This window comes from Podarcis cretensis (genome assembly GCF_951804945.1).
Source record: "Podarcis cretensis genome assembly, chromosome: 2".
NCBI classification, from domain to species: Eukaryota; Metazoa; Chordata; class Lepidosauria; order Squamata; family Lacertidae; genus Podarcis; species Podarcis cretensis.
The window spans coordinates 7,549,211-7,569,939 of NC_137171.1; the positions used below are offsets into that span (position 1 = coordinate 7,549,211).

Consider the following 20,729-nt stretch of genomic DNA (forward strand, 5'->3'; position numbering starts at 1 on the left):
ATCTTCGTTTTTTTGATGTTGAGTTTCAGATCATATTTTGCGCTCTCCATACATACACCATACATACACCACAACTAATAACAGTATACATCTGTAACACATGTTCCCAATTAAATGATCCACAAGTTAGTATAAACCTTTTGAACGGGTCTTTGGTTTTCTAGAGAATTTATAAATGAAATGAACCTCCATTTTCTCCTGCCTAGCATCACATTCACTGGGTGAGCCCCAGCTGTGTGACTATTCCCAGTGTCACTGAAGCCATAGGGTCATTTTGAACAGGGTTATTATGGGTTGGAGCCCAGACTCTAACCTTTAGCTTGTTCTTAAGGTTGCTTTTGTTTTCCTATGTAGTTGGATGTTAGCCTTTCCATCAATAACTCTTGTACTGGGCCTACAAATAACTAAACTTGCCTTATATATTAAATAAGAACGTAAACAGAGATAAAGCTTATTTCTGAGATAAAGCCAGTACTTACTAGGAAGCCCAGTACCAGGCTGGATTTGCTTGGATATATGTTTTGACTGGTTCACTGCAGTAAAGAAAGAGAAAGTCAAGGCACATGAGAGCAATTCAAAGAGAGCAGAGCATCTGTGATCCTGGCATCTCAACTGCTTGTCGATGGCCTGTAGGAGGCACACCAAACCAAACACCCTCCACCCAACCATTGCCTCTTGCCTCCCTCTCCTCCCCATCCACACTGTGGCTGTAACATTGTGTCCTCTGCTGCTAAATCTTGACGCTGGTGTATAATACGGACAACTAGAAGGAGCCTGATCCACCACCCTCTTCCCAGCAATTTTTTTGGCTCTCCCAAGGCCCCACCAATTTTAGTATCAGATTTAAAAAGTTGTTGTTGTTAGATGTGTTATCCATCCTTCACCCGCAGATCTCAGGGCAGGTTACAAAAATTTAGAATTCAGTATTAGAAAGTTAAAACGAAACAAAAATAAAAGTAGACACAATGCTGGGCTGGGTGGAGCCCAGCACCCTGATGGGAACGAAAAGTATCCTCTTTCCAGTCATCAGATCGATCATCTGATGAGCAGAGAGGTTGCAGTATCAGGTGATCTGCATGGTTTCCCTGAAAAAGGGGTTCTGGGTGTGCATCTGACTGTGTGTACATGCATGTAAGCAGTTTGCATGAGAATATGATTAGCCACACCCACTGCTGCCATGTGACCTCAGGAAGGTTGGCCAACAAAACAACAAAAAAAGCAAGCCACTCTGTTGTTGAGTCTAGTTACAGGGCCGTATCAGATCTGGATCTAGTCAGAATGTTCTTAGTATCTTGTGTAACAGGCTGCTGCTGTGTTAGCACTGGAGAACTGGGTCACTCACCCCAGCATCAGTGCAAAGGAATGGTCTATCGACAGTGCTAGGAGGGGCTTATTCTGAGGCATTTTTTCTGTGCAGCTATACACCGATTTGCAGAAAATAAGTGCTTCATGTACTTACTGAGAAGACCCTGCAAACAGCAAGCACCGCTGAAACCACCCAGTGTTTGAGGAAAGGGGTGGGGTGGGGTCAATGCTCTCAGTTTCCACACAGCCTCAAAAATAATTGAAGAGGGCATCACAATCAGCATAATGCCATCAATTTATTTGCTTGATTCTACTCCAGGGAAATGGCTGTTGGCTTTGTAGCCAGGTGATTAAATGGCTTGAAAAGTCTCAAGCGATACCAATGTATTATTCATGTGACATGCAATTTGATGCAGGTAAGCTTTTGCATCCACCACCTCTGCTATTTGAGCATCAGACAGGTGGCCGCTGAAAACCGAGGCTATGAATAAAAGCGCACCAAACTGTGTTGCAGAGTCCTAATGCTTTCTTCTTCCGGATACAGCTGCTAGGGACAAAGAGAGGGTGATCTCCAATGTATCTCGCCCAGGGAGGGGGTTTTGCTGCCTGAGACAAAACGGGAATGTGCCATTGTGCTGTCACTCTGCCCCACTGCTTAAGCTGCCCTTACCAGGGTGGTACAGCAGTGGCTGTGAAGCAGTGGCAGCAGTTTCCAGGGGGATCTCATGCACTCCACGAGATCTCGTGAGATCTCAGCAAGGTCTCACCGGAAGCCAGTGGCAGAGGCAAGGAAGCACTCACGGAGGCACCACCTCTTGGGTTTTGGCCATCCGAGGCAGCTGCTTCACCCCACCTCATGGGCCCTGAACAGTATGGTATGAAGGCCAGGGGTGCTCCCTTCACAAAAGCACAAAGGACACCCACCCATCTTTCTTTTTTTATTTTATCTTAGTTTTGTGAGCCAGCTTGAGCATACAGAAAGACAGGCTATGAATGTTTTCAACAAATTTCACTGATTCCACAGACTCTAATGTATGAGATTCCCGTCATTCTTGATACATATTGGTGGAACATATAGCTGTTGAACAGAGCTGCCACTAAGGATGGAGGAGCAATTCAATTCAGTTTGCATATAAAGCTGCATTGATCAAATCCACACTTTCTGAAACAATACGAGAAGCGAAACACAAGTCGCCCATTGAAATTTGCACTTAGGCAAAATTTGCAGTGCAGGTCTCCAAGCACCCAATGTTTACAAAAGAAGGCATATATTATGGGAAAATGTACATAAAAAATGAATATGTTCGTGAAAGTAACATACAAAAATGCATTATATTAGGAGAAATTGCCTGCAGAAAATATGTACCTTAGTCAAAACTGCATACAAAAATATATTTGTTAGGAATAATGTGAATTTATGATTGGAGAAATGAGAAACTGAGAGAACCAGAAACTGACAGTGTCAGGGAACTGCCATCGGAGCCTAGGGTGGTGGCAAGGCTCCCAGACGACGCTGGAGAGGGAACCAGCAGGGGGAGAGGGAGAGCTTCCGATGAAGAAGGAGAGGTGGAGGGGGCGTCGGAGAGAAGGCTCAGGGACGCTTCCAGCGAGACCAGTGCAGAGAGCTCAGGACCTCCCCTTGGGACGCCCACTCTGCGCAGAAAGCTTTCACGCAGGGAATCTAGGCGGAGACTCAGTGTCAAGGAGCTTTTATGTTGGAAGAAATTCAGGAAACGCCCACTGACGGATTCTGCCAGTGATTAAGACAGCCACGAAGTCAGGGCTGTCCGGTCAGGGAAAGTTTTAAGCCAACTACTCAACTTGGAGCGGTTCAGCGCTTACGCACAAGCAACCCCATATCCCATTACAGACAGATCCATCCATCCCTAGGTGCTACCAATTCTCACCTAGAGCAGGGGTAGCCAAGATGGTACCCTCCAAATGTGAACTGCAACTCCCATCATCCTTTGCAATTAGTCATGCTGTATGGGGCCAATGGGAGTTGCAGTCTGACAGAATCTGGTGGGTACCACACTGGCTGCTCCTGAAAGCAATGTTCAAGGCCATTGTGGATGCTCCTCTTTGGTTAAAATATCCCAGGAATTTTGAGGGAAGCTATTAATATCTTCCTGTAGTCTGCTATCATTCTGTTTAATAGTTAAAATAATTATTATTTATTTATTTATATCCCACCCTCCCCAGCCAAAGCTCTCCTCAGGGCAGCTAACAACAATAAAATAATACAACATTCTAAAATCATTTCATTATAAAATTAATTCAAATCAAATTAATGGCAACCATTGGCTTAGAGTTCTGTGAAGATTGCCGAAGGAGGGGGTCAGACTGTGCCTTGGCCAAAGGCCTGGTGGAACAGCTCTGTCTTGCAGGCCCTGAGGAAAGATGTCAAGTCCCGCAGGGCGCTAGTCACTTGTGACAGAGCGTTCCACCAGATCAGGGCCACAGCCGAAAAAGCCCTGGCTCTGGTGGAGGTCAGCTAATAATAAATTTTAAGGCTCCAGACACAAAGTAAAACAAACAAATAATATATCTTCAATCAAGTGTGTCAGCTTGAATGCAAGTCCACGGACTTAGACGTTTGCAGGATAGTCCACAAGTCAGAAAGTCGTGCATACAGTGGTGCCCCGCAAGACGAATGCCTCGCAAGACGGAAAACCCGCTAGACAAAAGGGTTTTCCATTTTGGAGGTGCTTCGCAAAACGAATTTCCTATGGGCTTGCTTCGCAAGACGAAAATGTCTTGCGAGTTCCTGCGGGGGTTTTTTCCTCCCCCCCTTTTTCTAAGCTGCTAAGCCGCTTATCAGCTGATCCGCTAAGCCCCTAAGCCGTTTAACAGCTGATACGCTAAGCCGCTTATCAGCTGATCCGCTAAGCCGCTAAGCCGCTTAACAGCTGATCCACTAAGCCGCTTATCAGCTGATCCGCTAAGCCACTTATCAGCTGATCCACTAAGCCCCTAAGCCACTTATCAGCTGATCCGCTAAGCCCCTAAGCTGCTAATAGCGCTAATCCGCTAAGCCGCTAATGGGCTTGCTTCGCAAGACGAGAAAACCAAAAGACGAAGAGACTCGCGGAACGGATTCTTTTCGTCTTGCGAGGCACCACTGTAGTTTGCTACTTTTATTCCCCATGCACAGGAAGAAATAATACGGGAGCAGTACTACCATTAGGAAACATTAGCCAAAGCAGAAAAGGCACCTAAAGCAAAAGGCTTCTTGGTGGGCCAGAGACTTACCAGAAGGTGAAGAGGGCCACAATGGCAACTGTAACAAGAAGCTGAAGCAAAAGGATGCTGTAAACCTAAAATTGGGGGGAAAGGATCAAATCAACATGGTTGATGCTTAGAAACAAAAGGTAGAATTCAACACTGTGCTAAGGTTCCATTAGTGCAAAAATTATTCTCCCTCTTCCTCCTCCCGCCCATTGTGGAGGTTCTCCCGAACCTCCTGAGCAACTGCACAGGGAGGGGGCAAATCCTGCTGCAACAGTGGGCCTAATTGTGCTGGTTTCCAATAGTGCAACAACTTAGTTGAATTCAGCCCATAGTTTGACACAGTCCTTCCTTGTGGGATGTGAGCCATTGAGAATCAAAGCAATCTGCATAGCCCTGTCCATCAGCTATGTTTCTTGAAGGGGGTTCACATGACACACATACACACACCAGTGGCACAAACCACACACCTGTGGCCTATATGGGATCATACCCATAGGTCTCCACCCCCACCCACATGTAACTGGATGGGGGGGAAACTGGATAAGAGCCAGCATGGTGTAGTGGTTAAGAGTGGTGGACTCGTAATCTGGTGAACCGGGTTCGCTTCCCCGCTCCTCCACATGCAGCTGCTGGGTGAACTTGGGGTATTCTCTGAAGTCTCTCAGCCTCACCTCATAGAGTGTTTGTTGTGGGGGAGGAAGGGAAAGGAGATTGTTAGCCGCTTTGAGACTCCTTAAGGGGAGTGAAAGGCAGGGTATCAAGTCCAAACTCCTCTTCTTCTTATAAGTGAGCCTAGAGCAAGAAGCATGTTGGACACCCTTGTTCCATACAGTATGGAGGAAGGTTGACTGTTTCAGACATTACCTTCCTAATGAACACCCTGCGTACACTGCGGTCATCCCAGCTGAAAGTTGTGAGTGTCTCAGTGTCCCCTGAAAATCCACTGCCATAGTTGGGACTGGAGCCTGAAAAGGATGGAAAGTAAGACAAGTCAAGTTTTGACCCACTGCTCTCATGGGGGCAAGTAGGGCCCATGACTCTTCAAACCAGCACAAATTCTTCCAGGCATTTTAACACCACTACGATACTCTGTCACTAGTTTCCCTAAAGTTTGCAGCATGTCAGATGATGTTTTCTATGTCAGTATCTGCATATTCAACTGCCATTAACAAAAACACAATGCCAGCTCCTGCCAACCTAGCAGTTTGAAAGCTGTGGGTTAAACCACAGAGCCTAGGACTTGCCGATCAGAAGGTCAGCGGTTCGAATCCCCACGATGGGGTGAGCTCCCATTGCTCGGTCCCTGCTCCTGCCGACCTAGCAGTTCAAAAGCACGTCAAAATGCAAGTAGATAAATAGGTACCACTCTGGCGGGAAGGTAAACAGTGTTTCCATGCGCTGCTCTGGTTTCACCAGAAGCGGCTTAGTCATGCTGGCCACATGACCCAGAAAAACTGTATGCAGACAAACATCGGCTCCCTCGGCCAGTAAAGCGAGATGAGCGCCACAACCCCAGAGTCGTTCACAACTGGACTTAACTGTCAAGGGTCCTTTACCTTTTTTGAATGTGCTACCACACAAAAAGGATCAGGTATGAATGAACTTTATGGCATAAAACCAAAGGCCTTTGCAAAACAAAACAAAAATAGACAAAACCCCCAAACTTACTTACATCTTGTTGATACATACCATATTTTTCACTCTATAGGACGCACTTTTCCCCTCCAAAAATGAAGGGGAAATGTGTGTGCATCCTATGGAGTGAATGCAGGCTTTTGCTGAAGCCTGGAGAGTTCCCGCCGGGCTCCGAAGGCTTGTGGATAGCAGCCTGCAGCCACTGTGCACCCTGGGCTTGCGGATAGCAGCAGCGAAGGTGAAGCGAAGCTCGGGCTTCCCCCGCCCCAGCCCCACGGCTAAAAAGGGAAGCCAAGAGAGCGAGTGGGATCCATCCCGCTTGCTGTCTTGGCTTCTGCCAAAGCCACGCACAGCCTCTCCCGGCTGGAGAGGTTGCACGTGGCTAAAGAGGAAGCCAAGACAGCCAACGGGATGGATCCCACACGCTCTCTTGGCTTCTTTGCTCTTTGGGGCTGGGGGGGGGAAATAATTTTTTTTCTTTATTTCCCCCCCTAAAAACTAGGTGCGCCCTATGGCCCGGTGCGCCCTATGGAGCAAAAAATACGGTAAGCTTTCTTCAGACATTATAAAATGGTTAACATTAACCATTATAAAATGGTTAACATTTATGTTCCCTGGATTTAGCCAGCAACATTGAATGAGACTTGTATATTTCATGGATTCTGTATCAGTAGATCAGATAAAGATCCACCCACGTTTTGCCAAATTTGTCTCTGAGAAGACAATACTTTGTTCTTCATTGAGCAAAGCAAGTCAAATCTCTAGCTTTAGATGTGATGCTAAGCTAGAGATCATGGTTTGTCTCTCCCATGTGCTAGCAGGGATAAGAGTGGCCTAGATGAACATGTTAATAGAAAACATGTATGATGTGTGAACTGCGCCAGTGTATTAAGCTGGAGTATTTGGTTAGATTGTGGCTTTGGTTAATGGGGAACAAAACAAATTCTTTGCAGGCTGGGGGAAAAGGCCAACATATTGATTCCCTTTTGAGGGTGAAGTGAATGGAAAGTTACCATCTTCAAGATGAACAGTTTAAAAAGATGTCACAGGTGACAGTATCATAGATCAAAGATATAGGGGGGGGAGAGTAGCAAACCCAGCAAAACAATGAAAATTGCATGTTCCAGTTCTTACCAAACAAACAAAAAATAGGATCAAAAGGCCACAGGGCCTGGGGAGCCCAGGTAGACTTTGTACTCTCAGGATCATGTGAATGTCTCAAGAAAGAGGACATTTCACAGGACTTTCCAGTTCTGAACAAAATGTGCTTGGTGTGTGTGTGTGTGTGTAAAAACTTTACACTAGTGTATGCCTTTTTGTACACATTACTTAGCTGGACAACTGCACTGCAAAATTCAGAGAAGTGCGAATTTTGAAGGCAGGCTCTGCTTTAGTTTGAGTGTTGTTTTCAGAAAGTGTGAATTAGCTAAGTGTGCTTTTTAATGTGAACTGGATTAGATTTCCCCCCTATCCTTTGTGGGAATGGTCTCAGGAGATCATTAGCTCAAATCTCATTTGTCGCAGACTTTGATTTAATGTGAATTTTCCATTGTTCCTTGAATAAACATTCTGATTTGCTGTTATCCCTGGATAATTGTTAATGAAACCCACATTTAAAGAGTTGGTAGTTGGTAACTACAAGATACCAACACCTATTCAGTGTTGTTACACTGTGAAAAACCTCTACCATGTACCCCTTGTGATTTCCCCCCCTCTAAACTGAAAACAATACACACTTTAGTCTTTTTTTCATAAGGAAGGTCCTTTGGCCCTTTCCAACTTCACAATAATCTTTTCTGAGATGGAATGACCAGCACAGTACACTGTATTCCAAAAGTGACTGCACCAAAGATCTATATGATGCCATTATGATAGTGGTTCGTTTTATTTTCAAACCCTTTTCTTCTAACATCCAGCATGGAAGTTCCCTTTTTTAATTGCCATCATATATTGAGCTGAGCTGATAGATTCACTGAGCATTGTCATTCACCATGACCCCAATATCTCTTTTGAAAATAATGGTGGAGATTAGAAAAAAAAATTAAAATACATACTTATTAATTTTAAGAATGTATAAACCATGCCTTCATCCAAAAGTAGATTACAGAGCAGTATAGATAAACACTTGAAATATGCAGTGCAGTATTAAAATTGTGTAAATGAACTCAAAAGAAATTCAACAAAATTATAATAAAATTGAGAGGACCAAAAATTCAACAATATTTAAAAATGTCTTTGATATTTATTTATTTAAGGTTTTTTTTTTTTTTAAGGTGCCAAACAGAATATAGAACTGATGCTAGGCATACCTCCCACAGGAGAGCATTCCATAGCTGAAGTGCCAGCACAGCAAAGGGACTATCTTTTTAATACAGTGGTACCATGGGACGCGGATGGCGCTGTGGGTTAAACCTCAGTGCCTAGGACTTGCTGATTATAAGGTCGGCGGTTCGAATCCCCACGGCTGGGTGAGCTCCCGTCGTTCGGTCCCAGCTCCTGCCCACCTAGCAGTTCGAAAGCACCCCTAAGTGCAAGTAGATAAATAGGTACCGCTTTATAGCGGGAAGGTAAACGGCGTTTCCGTGTGCAGCGCTGGTGCTGGCTCACCAGCTGCAGCTTCGTCACACTGGCCACGTGACCCGGAAGTGTCTTCGGACGGTGCCGGCTCCCGGCTTCTCAAGCGAGATGAGCGCGCAACCCTAGAGTCGGACACGACTGGCCCGTACGGGCAGGGGTACCTTTACCTTTACTTACCTTGGGTTACATACGCTTCAGGTTACAGACTCTACTAACCCAGAAATAGTACCTCGGGTTAAGAACTTTGCTACAGGATGAGAACAGAAATTGTGCAGCAGCGGCGCAGCGGAAGGCTCCATTAGCTAAAGTGGTGCTTCAGGTTAAGAACAGTTTCAGGTTAAGAATGGACCTCCAAAATGAATTAAGTACTTAACCCAAGGTACCACTGTATACATATTGTATTCCGCCTATAACTACTCTAAAGATCTTAATACATGGGCAGGTTGATAAAATTAAAGGCACTCCAGTGACTCTACCTTTGAAATCCCTTCTCCTATCATTGAGTGATAGCAGGTAATAATACATATATGTGTGCAGAAAATGCAGAGATACAATTTACTGCCTCCAGGAAATACTGCAGTACAGTTGCCTCTTCTCCACCATAGCCAATCAGGACAGACATTTTGCTACAAAATGATATGTGTCTATACATATCATGGGCTATATAGATATTGCAATTAGGGCTCAGGTTAGCCCTTTATCTTTCAGCTGTGGGGCCGAGGCTTTTCCTATTACAGAGCATTAAGTCTTCTTGTGAGCATATGAGGTGGGTCTCCCAGGGAATATTTCTCCTTTACGCCTAATGCAGAAGAAATCCCTCCGCTTGGTTTAATTGTCTCAGACTATACTGTCTTGACATCACCTATTATGACAACTCCATCCACACCTGGGACAAATTTGGCCAAGATACAACAGTTTGCTTCATTTACAGAGTTCGTACTTTACCCAAGGCACCACTACACAATGAGAACATTGAATTCAAGCTGCTGCATTGCCTAAGTTCCAACGTTATTCGTCTTAAAATGGTAAAAGATTTGCTTGTTTGGTGCAAGGCTCACTCTGTTTTCTATTGCTGTGTTGTACAAATGTATTTGAACCAGGTAGCTACACTATAGCCAAAGCATCCAGTATGATGCTCTCCAGTTATTGCTCTCATCATTCCTGACCATTGACTATGCTGGCCTCAAACACTTGGAGGGCACCACACTAGCCCTCCCTGCTCTGCAATTTAGCCAAATTATTTTACCCCATGTTTTCATCCATACAGGACTCCAAGATAGCTAACAATCCATCATTTGAAAACAACAACAATTCAGATTCAAGCACTACAAATAAAACAGCCACCAGCAAACTCCAATGTGATTCAGCAAGAGCAACACAACACTGTCAAATCGATAGTTACGTAAATTCATCTAACAAATATACCCACAACGTGCATACTACTTTGCAAAGGCAGATGTGGAACATTACGAAGAAAAGTTCATCTTTTGCAAGTACCGCTCCTTAAAGTTGTTACGTTTGACACTTGTATTCGCTAAGACATACGTGGAACACAAAAAGCTTTTGTTTGGACATTACGTTTAAAAAAACGATACAGTGGTGCCCCGCAAGATGAATGCCTCGCAAGACGAAAAACCCGCTAGACGAAAAGGGTTTTCCGTTTTTCGAGGCGCTTCGCAAGACAAATTTCCCTATGGGCTTGCTTTTCGTCTTGCGAGTCTTGCGATTTTTTTCGCTTTCCCCCCCCTTTTTCTAAGCCGCTAAGCCGCTAATAGCCGCTAAGCCGCTAATAGCGCTAATCCGCTAAGCCACTAATAGGGTTGCTTCACAAGACGAAAAAAACGCAAGACGAAAAGACTCGCGGAACGGATTCTTTTCGTCTTGCGAGGCACCACTGTATCCAGCCCCCTTAAGGCATTCACCATCACCAACAGGACTTTGAACTGGACTTAGAAATGGATCAGCAGAGAATGCAAATGATATTAGGCAGAGTGAGGCAGCTGTAGCTCCCCACCGCCACACCATTTCCTCTGAGTCCCCCAAGGGAGTAGGAAACCCTTGCCCATCTACTGCAAGCCATCCAGAAATAATGCCAGTAGTAGTATTATACCATACATCTGGTATACTGTAAGCCATACCATTAGTTTGCAATCTACCTTCTGTTCAGACCTGCTCTACGCTACCTTGTAGTTTTGCTAGCATGATGCTGTTCCCTGGAGCTACATCTTTCTGTGGTTCACTTGCTGTCCTGGACCAAGCTTTCCATATGAATCATTTGGTCCAGAACTTCTATCAAGACTCTTAAATTGCAAGGAAGCTTCAAACATGCAGTCCCCAACCACCCACAGTCTAAAGTGGTAGTGTCCTAGGAACTATTGGCCATATGGTTCTATTTCATGTGTAGGTTGCCTTTATGCTTGTAGTACGTTATGATCTGCTCTGCATAGTATAAGTTGACTTGCAAGAGTAGGTATAGGAGGGTGTGGCTGGGCCTCCTACTTTTGGCAGGGAGGAAACTGGACATTTGGTCCCTTCTCTTCCATAAAAGATGCCAGATTTTTGAGAGAGGGAGCCTGGATTGTCAAGCATGTAGAATTGTAAAAATTTAATTGCACAGGCTTTTAGTGGTCAACAACCCATGATGCAATCCCTCTGTGAATTTATATAGGCTATTGCAACTTGCTGCTCTTTGTTACTAAGCCCAAGTTCATTTCCAGATGCACTTAACTGTTGTGAAGCAGCAGGCTGAAAGCAAAGATGAACAAGGTTTAAGTGTCTTAAGGGAGCTGCACATAAGGAGCTTAGGGACTTATTAATTCTAAACCACCCTTTCAAGCTTGCGGGCAGTCTCTCCCTAATGATGTTTCACCAACGTCACAGAGATTCAAGAGATGCAGTTTTTGAGGAAGTATCATACAGAATTCCCTCCCATTAATACCCCCTTCCTAGAGTTGCCGTACATTCCTAATTCTAAGGGACTTCAAAAAACGATAGGATACTTTGGTTACGGTTAGTCAATCCACAAAATAGGGTTCATTTCGGTCAGAATCAATTAGGGGAAATATTGAAACTAGGCCTCTTGGCCTCTTGCAATAGTTCAGGAAGAAGATTAGAACATGTCAAATAAAAAAGAATGATGTCCATTAGATTTCTAACCCACCGCAGCAAAACAAAATATTCATTAATCACAATGCTACTCAAAGCCACCCCTGGCATTAGGCAGAGTGAGGCAGCCCATCTCAATCACCTGATTTGGGGATACCAAAAATAGCAGCAACATTCGGATTATCCGGATTATTAACATTATGATGGTTCTACATCATTTTACAGCCATTGGGGTTGCTGTTTGGTTGCTTGCCCCCAGTACCCAAATGCCTTGTTCCAGCTCTGTGTATATTGGAATTGTTGGAGTGGTTTAATGCTGGTCACCCAGAATGAGTGCTTTGAGAGGGGGAGCCTGGATTATGAGACATGTGATAAAGGTGAATAATATACCTTTGCTTTTCTGAATTATCACCCGCTATTCAACCCTAAACCCAGGTTTGCTGGTAACTAGATTCCACCACTGTGTTGCAAGCTTTATGCAGCAAACTCCTGTGGAATCAGGGCATTCATATTAAGAACAATCAAATGACACTGTCGCCCCAGGGGACACTTACGGTGTATATTTTTAGGACCCACCTTATTTTTGTGACTGTAAATTGTTTAAAACTGATTTTAATATTGTGCTTTACTGTTGTGTTACGTAACCCAGCCTGGGACCTTAGGGTGATGGGAGGGGAATGAATCAATGAATGAATAAGCGCCTGAACCAAAGCCAACGTTCACTGAGACCTTTTCATAGTCACTCAGTTGGACCTTGTATTAAACTCCCAACACCCATTGGAACATTAAGCTATAAATTAAGTAGCTGAAAATTCGCATTTACTGTATTTCTCTAGCGTATTCTTCTTATTGCTGCTTTTACGTAGCAAAAACATGTCCATTGTCCTCTGAAGGCTCCAGCACCCAGAAGCAGATGTGAAGATCAATGAGAGAGTAACCATTCTGAAAGGCTGCATGCCCCTCCTTGGTGACATCATTGTGATGGCACAGGACTGGAACCTTCAGGTGGCAGATGAACTCACCCATCCCTGTGGGGGCCTTTGGTTCCTCACTGAGGATTTCCTGGGGCATGGTTAGGGATGTCCAAGGAATCCATTGAAAATGAACTATCAAACAGATTTTCTTCTGTCCACCCATTCAAGCCCTATCGCAGCACGGACTCTTGCTATTAATCAGGCTTCCTCAACCTCGGCCCTCCAAATGTTTTGAGACTACAATTCCCATCATCCCTGACCACTGGTCCTGCTAGCTAGGGATCATGAGAGTTGTAGGGAAAACATCTGGAGGGCCGAGGTTGAGGAAACCTGCTATAAATGCTTTTCATCTTAAACTTAAAGATAAGGTGCGAGACTGGCTACACTATTTTCAAATAAGAGAAGCTTATAACCAAGACAAGAAAGTGGGCTTCCAGGTGGAAAAATCAAAGTTAGAGACAGAATTGTTAGAACCCAATGCTAAGGTATTGTCAAAAATGTATAACTTGCTGTTGAAATGGAACACGGAGGAAGAAACGGTAAAATCAGCTATGATAAAATGGGCACAAGATATAGGATATAATACTATGTTTGCTGACTGGGAGAAGTTATGGACCACCGGGATTAAATTTACGGCATATAATGCCCTTAGAGAGAATATCATGAAAATGATGTATAGGTGGTACATGACCCCAGTCAAGCTTGCTAAGATTTATCATTTGCCCGATAATAAATGCTGGAAATGTAAAGAAGCTGAAGGTACATTCTTTCACCTTTGGTGGACGTGCCCAAGGATTAAGGCCTTCTGGGAGATGATATATAACGAATTAAAAAAGGTACTTAAGTACACTTTCCTTAAAAAACCAGAGGCCTTTCTTCTGGGCATAGTCGGCCAATTGGTGTTAAAAAAGGATAGAACCTTTTTTATGTATGCAACAGCGGCAGCAAGGATCCTCATTGCAAAGCATTGGAAGACACAAGATATTTCCACTCTGGAAGATTGGCAGATGCAACTGATGGAGTATATGGAGATGGCGGAAATGACTGGCAGAATCCGAGACCAGGGAGAAGAGTCGGTGGAAGAAGATTGGAAGAAATTTAAGATGTATTTACAGAAACATTGCAAAATTTTTGGAATGCGAATGATGTTGGAATGAAATGAAGTAGTTCTAGCAAATATGATTAGAAGTTAAAATTCGTGAGGATAATTAACTAAGGGTAAAATTAAGAAGATATGAATTTGCTGTTTAAATTTTGAAATGGGATACAAAAAAGGGAGATGTGAGGAAGTCATGAAAATAAGTTAAGGAATGGTATGATATTTGAAAAAGGGATTTTTTAATTTGTCTTTTTAAGTTTTGGTTTTGTTTCTTTTTGTGTGTGTATGTGTTTTTTCTGTTTTTGTAAACCTTTTTTCTGTAAAACTTAATAAATATTATTATAAAAAATATATATAAATGCTTTTCATCTTAGCTCATGAAACTGAAAATATTTTTTAAACATGCTCGCATGATACATATATAGATGCATAAATTGTTTTGCAATATACATTATTTACATATCACTGATGTAGAATTGCCAGTGTCCCAATAGATACCTCTCTGCTTTTTAAATTTCTGAAGTGTTTGTTGCTAGAGGGAGCCTATATGCATTGACTGCAAGCCTAACCATGTTCTACTCAGAAGTAAATCCCAAAACTTCAATGAGGCATACTTCCAGGTAAGTGGGGGTTAGGATTTCGACCTTAATCTGTTTCCTATTGTGAATTTCAAAAACCAGTGGAATGAATCACTCATTCTTGCTTTTTCACATGGAAGGAAATTATCTCTTGTTACCTGTGGATTTTATCTGTGCTCTACAGTTACTCAGAGTCCCTTTGTCAAACTGGGGAAAACCATCTGGATTTGACTGCTCATTTTTACTTACAATCCATCCCCTAAATCTTTATTTTCAAACCAAAATTTAATTTAAATGTACTTTTCTCCCCCACTACCACCACCAAGTTTTGTTGATTTATAGCTTGTTGTACTTTCCTAGATACTACTCAGTTCCCTTTGTACTGTGCAGGGAATTTTAAAACTGGACATTATTTTTATTTTCATTGCAGGAATACATTCACACAATGAGGATTTCAAGCTTTCAAACACAAAGTCATGTTCACTGCAAACATTTAAAACATTTAAAACCTAAATTGGTTTGAGTGTAATGTTTCAGCAAGCACATGACCACGAACATTTTCCATGGTAAATACACATTTATGAAATAGATGATGCAATAAAAAGAACATATATGTTAACTGAGTAAAAAAGAATGTCTGTAGAATTTAGAAAATCCAGCAAACATAGAGCAAAATATCAACAAGATATTAAACTGTCCCTTCTTGACTCCTCAGTCAGGGAAACAAGCGAGAATGGCAAGTTTATATGGAGCTGTGAGAAATCAAATCTCCCAGTTCTCTTAACAACTAGTACATAATTTATAGAGTTTCCACAAAGGTAGCAGTGGAGGAGCTCCCAACTTATCCACAAAGCTATGAATTAATGCAGACATTTTAATTATAGATAGATAGATAGATAGATAGATAGATAGATAGATAGATAGATAGATAGATGATAGATAGATATGAATATTTTTATAAAGAAATAATTGCATATAACTGCATAATGACACCACAAATACTCAAATACTCATGCAGGGTAAGAAGTCAATAGCAGTGCAAGACTATGTGTATCTACTCAAAAGTGAGCCTGATTAAATTCATAGGGTTGTATTCTAAGAGAAAGCGGAAACTCACTGGGATCCACATACGCCCAAGCTGGATGGAGAGGAACGTTCAGAGGTGGAGGGAATGCCCCTGATTTCAATCCTTCTGCTGAGGTCGCCTCTTCGTATGTTGGAGGAGCTGATGGTACGTTTGTGTTGTCCTTTTTGTCTGCATCTGCCTGTTGCCCTTCAGAGTCTGCAGGCTTGTTATTCACGGAGAGCTGCAGAGCAAAATAGGAAATTGAACATTAATTTTTTTGTTTTTATTTTTAAGAAAATAAATAAAAAACCCTCATGTGTTTTATATGGGACAAAGAGGAGGCAACCAAAACAAAGTTCCAGTTCCAGTATTTTTTTAAGGGGACACATGGCCAAGGGAGCTTCAGCAGCCCTCTTAGCCTAGAAGAGGTGGGGCATATATACAGAGAATGGTCTGACCTTCTCAGCTTTCCCATGTCCAGTAAGAATGGCAATGGATCTGTGGTGAACCTTGGTTGAACTAAATGCTGAGTCTTTCCACCTTGAGTAAACTAAATTGACTACTGCCCAGATTTAGGACATGCTCATTTCTCATATACACCAAGTAAGGTCTTGGAAAATGATTTTTTCCTAAGACCTCTTGTCAATGATGGCATGTTAGCCAACACTCATAAGAGGGAACCTTAATGCCAGAGGTGGTTCATATGCAGGTCAGCACGGAGATTCAGAGACTTGAAGTAAAGTTAGCTTTTTATTAGGATAAACAGCATACAGTACATCCAGAGAGCACCACAGGGCACAGCTTGCCTCCAGGAGCACAGTGGCCAAGACTGCCTGTCTGCACCTCCTAAGGTAAAGGTAAAGGGACCCCTGACCATTAGGTCCAGTCGTGACCGACTCTGGGGTTGTGCGCTCATCTCGATCTATAGGCTGAGCGAGCTGGCGTTTGTCCGCAGACAGCATGTGGCCAGCATGACTAAGCTGCTTCTGGCGAACCAGAGCAGCACACGGAAATGCCATTTACCTTCCCGTCGGAGTGGTACCTATTTATCAACTTGCACTTTGTGCTTACGAACTGCTAGGTTGGCAGGAGCAGGGACCAAGCAATGGAAGCTCACTCCATCGCGGGGATTCGAACCACCAACCTTCTGATTGGCAAGCCCAAATCTCTTCATTAGCTGTATGTCTTCCAAACAACCTTAACCTCTTGTTCTCTGTGTGCTCTTTGTTTGGCTACATGCAAAGCTCTGTGTGTCCTTGGAGACAAGGGTGGGAGGGGAGATTAATACAGTGGGACCTGTCAGTTCCCGTGAAGCTGCCATAGCTCCTGTCCCCTTCCTCCTCTGCTTCAGGTCCTGAACCTGAATTTCTTCCCTCTGCTTCCTGCCCTGCCCTTGAATGGCTTTCTACCTGTGGCTCCTCTCTAGCCCTCAAGCCTGTTGCTTCTACATCACCCCACCCTCCTCCTTCCTCTGACCCATCTTCCATCTCCCACCACAAGTCCCCTGGTTCACAGCCTTCCTCCTCTGTGGTTTCCCATGGGGGTTCTTCCGGAGCCTCCCACCACTCTTCTTCATCCAGCCAGTCCCTGACCCAGAAGCTCAAGTTTGTGGTGCTTTTAAAGAAGCAAGAGAGGAACTAGTAGGGTTATAGCAAAAGGCTCCTCATTACGTTTTTCATGAAAGCCATTGTTTCCTCATGTATATCAAGTGAGTATATCAAAATCCTCCAGATGTTGCTGGACAACAACTCCCACCATCCCTGGCTGTGGCTGATGGAAGTTGTAGTCCAATGACATCTCAAAGGCCTCAGTGGGTTCCCCACAGTTGTTGTATTCCATTTTGTTTTGTAGATGTGTCCATTTCCCTAGACCAGGGGTCAGCAAACTTTTTCAGCAGGGGGGCGATCCCCTGTCCCTCAGACCTTGTGGGGGGCCAGACTCTATTTTGGGGGGGGTTAATGAATTCCTATGCCCCACAAATTTTACTTTCTTGGGCTCCATGATCACTGCAGATGGTGACAGCAGCCACAAAATTAAAAGACGCCTGCTTCCTAGACAGCATCTTAAAAAGTAGAGACATCACCTTGCCAACAAAGGTCCATATAGTTAAAGCTATGGTTTTCCCAGTAGTGATGTATGGAAGTGAAAGCTGGACCATAAAGAAGGCTGATCGCTGAAGAATTGATGCTTTTGAATTATGGTGCTGGAGGAGACTCTTGAGAGTCCCATGGACTGCAAGAACATCAAACCTATCCATTCTTAAGGAAATCAGCCCTGAGTGCTCACTGGAAGGACAGGTCCTGAAGCTGAGGCCCCAATACTTTGGCCACCTCATGAGAAGAGAAGACTCCCTGGAAAAGACCCTGATGCTGGGAAAGATGGGGGGCACAAGGAGAAGAGGACGAGATGGTTGGATAGTGATCTCGAAGCTACCAGCACGAGTTTGACCAAACTGTGGGAGGCAGTGGAAGACAGGAGTGCCTGGCGTGCTCTGGTCCATGGGGTCACAAAGAGTTGGACACGACTAAACAACAACAACAACATGCCCCACAAATAACCCAGAGGTGCACTTTAAATAAAAGGACACATTCTACTCATGTAAAAACATGCTGATTCCCGGATGGTGCACGGGCCGGATTTAGAGACTATTGGGCTGGATCTGGCCCCCGGGCCTTAGTTTGCCTACCCTTGCCCCTAGACTGATCCACTAGCTTTTTGTGAGACTGTAAGCTCAGCCTTGCCATCTAGGAGGTTCAATCTGTAGACCAGAGGTGGGGAACCTGTGGCCCTCCAGATGTTGCCAAACTGCAGCTCCCATCATCCCTTTCCATTGGCCACGTTGGCTGGGTCTGATGGAGTTGTAGTTCAGTGTTTCCCAACCTTGGGCCTCCAGCTGTTTTTGAACTATCATTCCCATCATCCCTGACCACTGGTGTTGCTAGCTAGGGATGATGGGAGTTGTAGTCCAAAAACAGCTAGAGGCCCAAGGTTGGGAAACACTGTTGTAGTTCAGCAGCATCTAAGCTCCCCCGCCCCCCTGTAGACTGCAGGATAATCCAGCCTGCTGCTACCATAGCATTTCAAATTATGCCTCTGCTTCTGTGGCTTGAACAAAAAACACATGTCCTCCCTAATGTCTCACAGCAGTTAAAAATACTTAAAACAACAGAAGCAACACACTCTGTGATCCAGCATCACTTGACACCACTATCTTGAATAACAGATTCAAAATAAGCCCTATTGACCTCAAAAGGATTTAGGTCCTGGTGTAGCCTGACACTCAATTTGGCGTCCCCAACTCCAACCCTGTACAATCAACAGCACAGCTCCATAAAAACAATGCTAATGAAACCCCCCCCCCCCCGGCTGTTTCACAGCAGCAAGAGCCGCCTTGCAGTGCAGCCACCCCACAAAAGCTTTCTATAATTATAACAGCTCAACACATGGCAGCTGAACAATCTGAGCCAATCAGCAGCAGTGCCAAAATGAATCAGAGGTGTGTGGAGTTGTCCAGGAGTTGCGTCAGTGTGGTGCCATCTGGATTGAGGTGACCTAATTCAAAGGGAGCAAGTGCCTAGAAGGTGAGGGGGGGCAGAAGAGAAGGGGGGGACCTTTGCAAAGGAGATTTCTTAGGTCCAGCTTCGTGCAAGAAATTTAGCATTTCATACGTATCCTCTAGTATGGGCATGGGAGTAGACTCTCATTGCATGACATCAACACCCTGCTGGCCACATTCCAGTTCCACAAGCAAGGGAGCATTTGGGATAACTCATCCCTATTACATAACTTCCTTTGCGCACAGGTGAGACCCAGAATTATGGAACACACGACATAAGCGATTGCAGCAGCATCCAAAATTGAACCGCCATAGATTTGTTGCTTACATCACAGCCATAAGTCCAGGGTTCTAACACCTACAGGGGGCTAAAAACTAAAGCATGCATTTAAAGCCCCTCTGATGCTGCTTTTGCATGGCAACTGATTTCTTACAGGGGCGGGTTGGGGAGGCCAGGGCCAGGAGGGTGTGATGGATGAAATTTAATCTCCTTCAGTTCAACCTCCGGCAATGAGTAAGAACAGGATTTCTTATTCTTGCAAGGGTTCAAGAGCACTTTTTAAGGGCTGGCAGCAACACAAATCCCAGGGGAGATGATAGGGGATAAGTGGAGGTGATTGACAGCAATCCTGTCACTAGCCCTGCGGTGACATGCAATAAACCTCTTCCCACCCCACCCCCCTTTTTTCTCTTTCGCAACAGGGATTTGGTGCAAAGAACAAGCAGATGGATGATTTGCTCTCGTACACAAACACACAAAGATGGTGAGGTTGCATTAATTCAGCATCACAATTGCATTTGTCCTTACACCACGCTTAATTCTGCCAAGCATCTACAAGCCAGCCTGATTTATTAGAATTAAGCAAGGCATATTTGGTTCTGCTCCCCACCTACCTTTCCCTGCGTCATGTTTTCCTATGGACTGATGCTCCTCTGCTTGAGAGAATGGCACTTCGCAGGAAGCGAGAGCGAGGAAAGCTATTTCTCTCCCCTCTGCTCAGCAGCTGACTGGCTACGTATTATTTGCTGGCTCTTTCCCTGGTGTGTCGCTTCAACCTCTGCAGCCTGGTCGGGTGATGCTCTTACATTCCAGCAACATCTAGATCTCATCTCCCTTCTGGTGGTGGAGGTGGGAATCTACCATTCCTGAGCTGCTGAACAGGGGGGGATGCTGAGAAAAGCAGATGCAAGAAAGAAAGGTGGGGGTTCTGAGGAAGGACAGTGCGAGCTTTTGACGTAGCCTCTTTCAGAGTGTGATGCAGTGTCACACACAGAGGGAGAAACCCAGCAAACGTCAGAATGCAGCTTAACGGCGGAGGACCAGAATCGCAGTGAACAAACAAAAGGGGAGGTGAAAGAGAGAAGGTGATGCAGAGGAGAGCTGGGAATGATCCTCTTCTAAGACTTAAATGCACCACTTTGCTGCGTTACTAACAGCAGCCCAGGGAGCGATTAGCAGCAGAGCAGCTTGGGGAACCACAGTGTTGCACATCAGAAGGGAAAGACGCCCTTGCTTCCACTCTGACTTTCACATAGTCAGCTAGATAGTTTATCAGGTATGCATATATCACTCCATGCATCCAAAGACATCCCAAAGAGATTT

At 44.3% G+C, this 20,729-nt stretch overlaps 1 protein-coding gene across 1 annotated transcript in view; it reads right to left on the bottom strand.

Annotated features, from left to right (window-relative positions):
- Positions 1-20,425, bottom strand: part of FAIM2 (Fas apoptotic inhibitory molecule 2) — a 41,840-nt gene extending 21,415 nt beyond the window's left edge. The window contains exons 1-5 of the mRNA XM_079966887.1: positions 20,021-20,425; positions 15,622-15,811; positions 5,401-5,501; positions 4,558-4,622; positions 480-533 (exon numbers count right to left, since the gene is read on the bottom strand). Of these exons, the coding sequence (XP_079823013.1) occupies positions 480-533; positions 4,558-4,622; positions 5,401-5,501; positions 15,622-15,811; positions 20,021-20,035 (425 nt within the window). The 5' untranslated portion in view covers positions 20,036-20,425. The remainder of the gene's footprint in view (positions 1-479; positions 534-4,557; positions 4,623-5,400; positions 5,502-15,621; positions 15,812-20,020) is intronic.
- Positions 20,426-20,729: the final 304 nt, after the last annotated feature.